Source organism: Salvelinus fontinalis, chromosome 29 (assembly GCF_029448725.1).
Source record: "Salvelinus fontinalis isolate EN_2023a chromosome 29, ASM2944872v1, whole genome shotgun sequence".
In the NCBI taxonomy this organism is placed as follows: domain Eukaryota; kingdom Metazoa; phylum Chordata; class Actinopteri; order Salmoniformes; family Salmonidae; genus Salvelinus; species Salvelinus fontinalis.
The window spans coordinates 6,334,234-6,340,911 of NC_074693.1; the positions used below are offsets into that span (position 1 = coordinate 6,334,234).

Sequence of the window (6,678 nt, forward strand, 5' to 3'; positions counted from 1 at the left end):
TCACTACGGTAACCACAGAAGCCGCGAGCAGTGACCTGATTGGGTGCTGCAGAGCGCGTCTTTTCCGGTTGTGAGTAGAGTCTATGGAGGCTTTATAAACAGAAGACCCCACCTATCAACTTGAAACTTCACTTCTTGAACAGTTTCTCTCTTATATAAGTCATCAACCGTACAATTCCAGCTTTTCAGAATGTCTACAGAGAACTTTTCAGGTGAGTCTTGAGCGTTGACTTGATTTTTATCATTAGGCTATTGATTATTGCAGCGTTTTTTCTTGTATTTTATTCCTGCTGTTGTAGACTTTTAATTTGGATTCATTTTGTTTGGTATACATTATTTCGTTTTTAATTGCAAATTTTGGAAAACCTTATTATTAATAGGCTAATTAAAATAAATGTGTAAAATAATTTACATTCCATCATCAGTTGAATTATTCCCACTCTAACTAAAACCATTTTCTAAATCCCCTATCAGACTTGGAGCAGGAGCTGACTGATCTGCTCCAGGAGTTCGCTGACGTGGTTGAGGAGTTGAGAGAGCCTTCCCAAAGCGTCCCGTACGAATACGAGCTGCTCTTGTCTGAAGCCAAACGGCGCACCGGGCTAGGGGACGACGGCTCTGTGGTCAGCGACAGCGGCGTGGAGGACACTAGTGATTGCAGTGAGTAGCCTTTGGGTCTAAACTTTTAATGGTCGTATGTCCCATACATGCGTGGGGTTTGTGCGTAAACGATGATTCAGATGGAGAATACCCTGTGGGTAGCCGGCGGTTGAGCCCCTTTCATCAACCCACACTTGACCTTTTTTACTGGCGAAAGCATCGGTTCATGAACATGCATCAACTTTACATGAAATTAGAGAGTCACACAAAATACCACTGTTTCAACCAATGCACATTTTCTCCATGACATCTAATGGATTTGTATGACTGTCTGTGGAGGAAGGGTTGCATTATCATATTTAACACATCATTCAATCTGAAAGTTATATTCAACATTAGCTACCAGAATAGTCTGCTGTACCTCAGCTGGTAGAGCATGCAGGGCAATGCCAGGGTTGTGGGTTTGATTCCCGGCGTCACCCATATGTAAAATGTATGCAGGTATGCTTTGGATCAAGTGTCTACCAAATGGCATGTATTTACGCAATAAGGCCTGAGGGGTTGTGGAATATGGCCAATATACCAGGCTCAGGGCTCTTCTTATGCACAACTGCTTGGATCCAGCTCTGGTATATTGGCCATATACTACAAACCCCCGAGGTGCCTTATTGCTATTAAAAACTGCTTACCAACGTAATTAGAGAAGTAAAAATAAATGTTTCTGATACCTGTGGTATACAGCTTTCAGCCAATCAGCATTCAGGGCTTGAACCACCCAGTTTATAATATATATTAGTTGTGCCACGTGTGTATGTGTTCTTGTGGTCTAACCTCTCTCGCCCTCTCTCTCTCCCTCTCTCTCCCTCTCTATTTTTATTCTCTCTCTCTCTCTCTCTCTCTCTCTCTCTCTCTCTCTCTCTCTCTCTCTCTCTCTCTCTCTCTCTCTCTCTCTCTCTCTCTCTCTCTCTCTCTCTCTCTCTCTCTCTCTCTCTCTCTCTCTCTCTCTCTCTCTCCGTCCAGGCAGTGAGGCGTTTCTGGGTAACAGTTTGAACACCAGTGAAGAAGAGATCCACACTGCAGGCATAACAGTAACGCCCAAAGGTAAGGAGACCAATACCATTACATCTCAACCCATCACCATGTAAACTAGCTCGGAGCTATCTGTCCAGATGGAGTTGTAGTAGGAGATCACTATCAGTCCATACACAGATCACTACCACTTTCACACAGATAATCAGAGCATTACAATAGATCACTATTGATTGGAGTTTACACAACAAAGCTGGGCCGCTGTGCTTCTACAGCCTGTCTCCTGCAGGGCTATTGAGCCTCGTCATTGGGTGGTGGAGCGGGGGTTTAGGGTAGAAGCAGCTGTGTGAAAGGGGGCCACATTGTCTAATGTAGATGAGGAATAATGTTAATTGAAAGACCACAGAGTGCTGGTTGAGGGGGCACCAGTCTGTCTGTCTCCATTATACTGGCACACATGGCACTACTTAAGACATACATTAGACATACATAATATTACTTAAGACATACCTTATACGTACATAACACTACTTAAGATATACATTAGGCATACATAACACTACTTAAGACATACATTAGACAAACATAACACTACTTAAGACACATTCGACATGCATAACACTACTAAAGACATACATTCGACATACATAACACTACGTAAGAGACATACATTTGACTTACATAACATTACTTAAGAGAAGCATTAAACATGCATAGCATTACATAAAGCATACATAAGCCATACATAAGCTAAACATAACACTAGAATATCCACGTCAGTCAGTCTGAGGTGTCCTGCAGACGCCTCACTAGCTCAGTGGAGTTTTATATTATGGGCTGTTTAAGAGGATATTTTTATAAAAACAGCTGAATAAGAGTCTGTGAATCTTATTTTCCATCTTGGTTAAACCAGGGGTTGTGTCCTGACTCCTTCATTATGTTCCAAATGGTACCCTATTTCCTTTATAGTCCACTACATTTAACCAGGGCCCTAAGGGCTCTAGAGAATAGGGTGTCATTTGGGATGCAGGTTCTTCTTCTATAATTCTGTGAGTTGGATCCCATTTCCTGCTCTGTTCCAAAGGAGGAAATGCCAGTGATCTTAAAGCTGCTACTGCTGCATCTCTCCACAGAAATGTTCCATTCAACCACTCTCTATTTCTCCATTCTCACATGCTCTCCTTTTTCTCTTCAGCCAGAATGGGAGACACAGGAGACCTACAGAGATTCATCGACAGTTTGGACCGGGAACTTGCTGGTATGCATCTCAAAACAAAACAAAAATTCCCCACAGCCGGACAATCTCTTTATATCTCTTTAGTCTAGTGTTTCAATCTCTTTATATCTCTTTAGTCTAGTGTTTCAATCTCTTTATATCTCTTTAGTCTAGTGTTTCAGTCTCTTTATATCTCTTTAGTCTAGTGTTTCAGTCTCTTTATATCTCTTTAGTCTAGTGTTTCAGCCTCTTTATATCTCTTTAGTCTAGTGTTTCAATCCCTTTATATCTCTTTAGTCTAGTGTTTCAGTCTCTTTATATCTCTTTAGTCTAGTGTTTCAGTCTCTTTATATCTCTTTAGTCTAGTGTTTCAGTCTCTTTATATCTCTTTAGTCTAGTGTTTCAGCCTCTTTATATCTCTTTAGTCTAGTGTTTCAATCTCTTTATATCTCTTTAGTCTAGTGTTTCAATCTCTTTATATCTCTTTAGTCTAGTGTTTCAATCTCTTTATATCTCTTTAGTCTAGTGTTTCAATCTCTTTATATCTCTTTAGTCTAGTGTTTCAATCTCTTTATATCTCTTTAGTCTAGTGTTTCAGTCTCTTTATACCTCTTTAGTCTAGTGTTTCAATGCCAGCTGAGGTCAGTGTATCATGCAGTTTATTTTCTATAGGCCTTTAATACTATTCATTTATTTACTGCTGGTTAGGCCTTTAATATTATCAAGTTCCCTTTCCATTGAGATGCCAACACGTAGGACGGCTAGTAGCCAGTAACCTACAAGCCGTATAGGGCACTGCTTTTGACTAGAGCCCTATGAGGGAATAAAGCCCTATGAGGGAATAAAGCCCTATGAGGGAATAGGGTGCCATTTGGAACTCAGACTGGGTCTCATCCCTGCAGTATCCAGCTGAATCACAGCTCCATGTCTGCAGGGTTGAGGTGGGCTATCTACACACCCTCCAGTGATAGTAGTCTATAGTACATGACTATCTTACCACTATCAGCAGAGAGGCAGTGCTGTTTGAGAACACATAGAGACGTAGATACACACACACACATGCACGCGCGCACGCACGCACGCACGCACGCACGCACGCACGCACGCACGCACGCACGCACACACACACACACACACACACACACACACACACACACACACACACTGTTATCAGACACAGATAAGTGCTGTTCTCGATGCGTCTGTACCAGCCTGCTGCATGCTAATGACTGTGCGTATGTCTGTGTCTTTCTGACAGAGATGTGAGCGGAGAGACGGAGAGAGATGGGGAGAGACGGAGACTGAGAGAGAGCTGCTGAGACCACGGGGAGAGCGAAGAGAGAACAGACCAGAGGCTGCACGGCTGGCTACCTCTGAACACACAAACACACTGATCTAAAACAGTTCTGTTCGGAGAAAGCCAGCTCTCTCTTGGCCCCTTTGGGGCAAAAAAGGATAAACATGAGGAATTAAAAGGGCATCATGTTCCAATATCTAGAACACCGCTGGACCTGAGGTGGTAGACTACATCCCTTCCCTCAGACTGGTGGCGTATTCACAGCTAAATCAAGCTGTTTTATAGTCAACGTGAATCTCTTCAATAGGAGAACATGATGTGTGTGAAATGGCATCCAAGTACAACACTTGCTAATCACAAGATCTATAGTGGGAAAAGTAGGGTTTATGCCAACCTGCTGTTTCCTGATGGAAGGCCTTATAAGAGACCCATTGTCCTCATCACAACCCAATGTGTTAGACCTCCCCCATGTATAGTAATTGTTTTATATTATATTGTAAAGTGATGTACAGTATTATAATGCCTATACTACAAACAGACCACTGCCTAACCTGATGGTGATGATGATGATGACGATTTTTGTACAGATGAATGCACAGATGAATAAAGATAGATATTTTTTTAAACTTTTGCTGTCTTTTTAAGTTATTTAAAAGCAAATGAATAGTCTAAAAACAAGTGGGTGGAAAATGTACAGTGAAAAGTAAGTGAGCAAAATGTAATTTCACATTATATCATTAATCAATCAATCAAGGAATCAAATGTATTTATAAAGGCCATTTTACATCAGCCGATGTCTCAAAGTGCTGTACAGAAACCCAGCCTAAAACCCCAAACAGCAAGCAATGCAGGTGTAGAAGCACAGTGGTTAGGAAAAACTCCCTAGAAAGGCTGAAACCTAGGAAAAAACCTAGAGAGGAACCAGGCTCTGAGGGGTGGCCAGTCCTCTTCTGGCTGTGCCGGGTGGAGATTATAACAGAACATGGCCAAGATGTTCAAACGTTCATAGATGACCAGCAGGGTCAAATAATAATAATAATCACAGTGGTTGTAGAGGGTGCAACAGGTCAGCACCTCAGGAGTAAATGTCAGTTGGCTTTTCATAGCCGAGCATTCAGAGTTAGAGACAGCAGGTGCGGTAGAGAGTCGAAAACAGCAGGTTAATGACATTATTGGATTTATATAGCACTTTTCCAACTTCTCAAAGCTCTTTGCATTGTTTGGGGGGGGGGGGGGGGTCATCAGCTATGTCACAGAGGAGATATGAGTGAATATGTTGAATAGATCAAATATTTCTCAAAAAAATAGAGGAATACGCTTGACTGCTGGCTTCTACTTGTCTTTTAGTTTTACTGCTAGTATCACACCTACAACTGCCTGTACCCTCCGTTCACCTTACTCTGTCTGCCTGGGCCTTTCTTCACTTCCTGTTGTCTCCACATCCTGTACGACTCCTCTGATTGGTTGGCAGAAGTGAAACTCCAAACAAAATCAGGAAACACACAAATCTAGCCCTGGCACTGCTCGGAGACAGTTAAAGGTGGGAAGTGCGTCAGTAGAGTTGATGGCATAACAATAGTGATTTAGTCTTTGTTTATCATTGTTTTCCGAGGGTCAGAGGGTCAGGGATGAGACTGTAACGTATTGCTGCACTCTCTAAGAGGTGACTACTGAGAAGCTGAATAGTTGGTCATTTGAAGACTTGAATTATATTCTATTTGTCTCTACTGACACCCTATTTCCTAGATAGTGCACTACTATTGGCCGGATTATTATAGGCATCTCAATCGACACCCGAATGACACCCTATTGACACCCTAATGACACCCGAATGACACCCTATTGACACCCGAATGACACCCTATTGACACCCTAATGACACCCTATTGACACCCAAATGACACCCTATTGACACCCTAATGACACCCTATTGACACCCTAATGACACCCTAATGACACCCTATTGACACCCGAATGACACCCAAATGACACCCTATTGACACCCTAATGACACCCTATTGACACCCTAATGACACCCTATTGACACCCTAATGACACCCTATTGACACCCGAATGACACCCAAATGACACCCTATTGACACCCTAATGACACCCTATTGACACCCTAATGACACCCTAATGACACCCTATTGACACCCTAATGACACCCTATTGACACCCTAATGACACCCTATTGACACCCTATTGACACCCTAATGACACCCTATTGACACCCTATTGACACCCAAATGACACCCTATTGACACCCTAATGACACCCTATTGACACCCTAATGACACCCTATTGACACCCTAATGACACCCTATTGACACCCTAATGACACCCTATTGACACCCTATTGACACCCTAATGACACCCTATTGACACCCTAATGACACCCTATTGACACCCTAATGACACCCTATTGACACCCTAATGACACCCTAATGACACCCTATTGACACCCTAATGACACCCTATTGACACCCGAATGACACCCTATTGACACCCTAATGACACCCTAATGACACCCTAT

The 6,678-nt window shown here is 42.5% G+C and overlaps 1 protein-coding gene across 1 annotated transcript; it reads left to right on the forward strand.

Moving 5' to 3' along the window:
* Positions 1-4,768, forward strand: si:dkey-27i16.2 (regulator of cell cycle RGCC-like). Its single transcript, XM_055888133.1, has 5 exons — positions 1-212; positions 475-660; positions 1,621-1,701; positions 2,825-2,887; positions 4,104-4,768. The coding sequence occupies exons 1-5, from the start codon at positions 191-193 to the stop codon at positions 4,109-4,111; spliced, it is 360 nt and encodes a 119-aa protein (XP_055744108.1). The 5' UTR covers positions 1-190; the 3' UTR covers positions 4,112-4,768.
* The last annotated feature ends 1,910 nt before the right edge of the window (positions 4,769-6,678 follow it).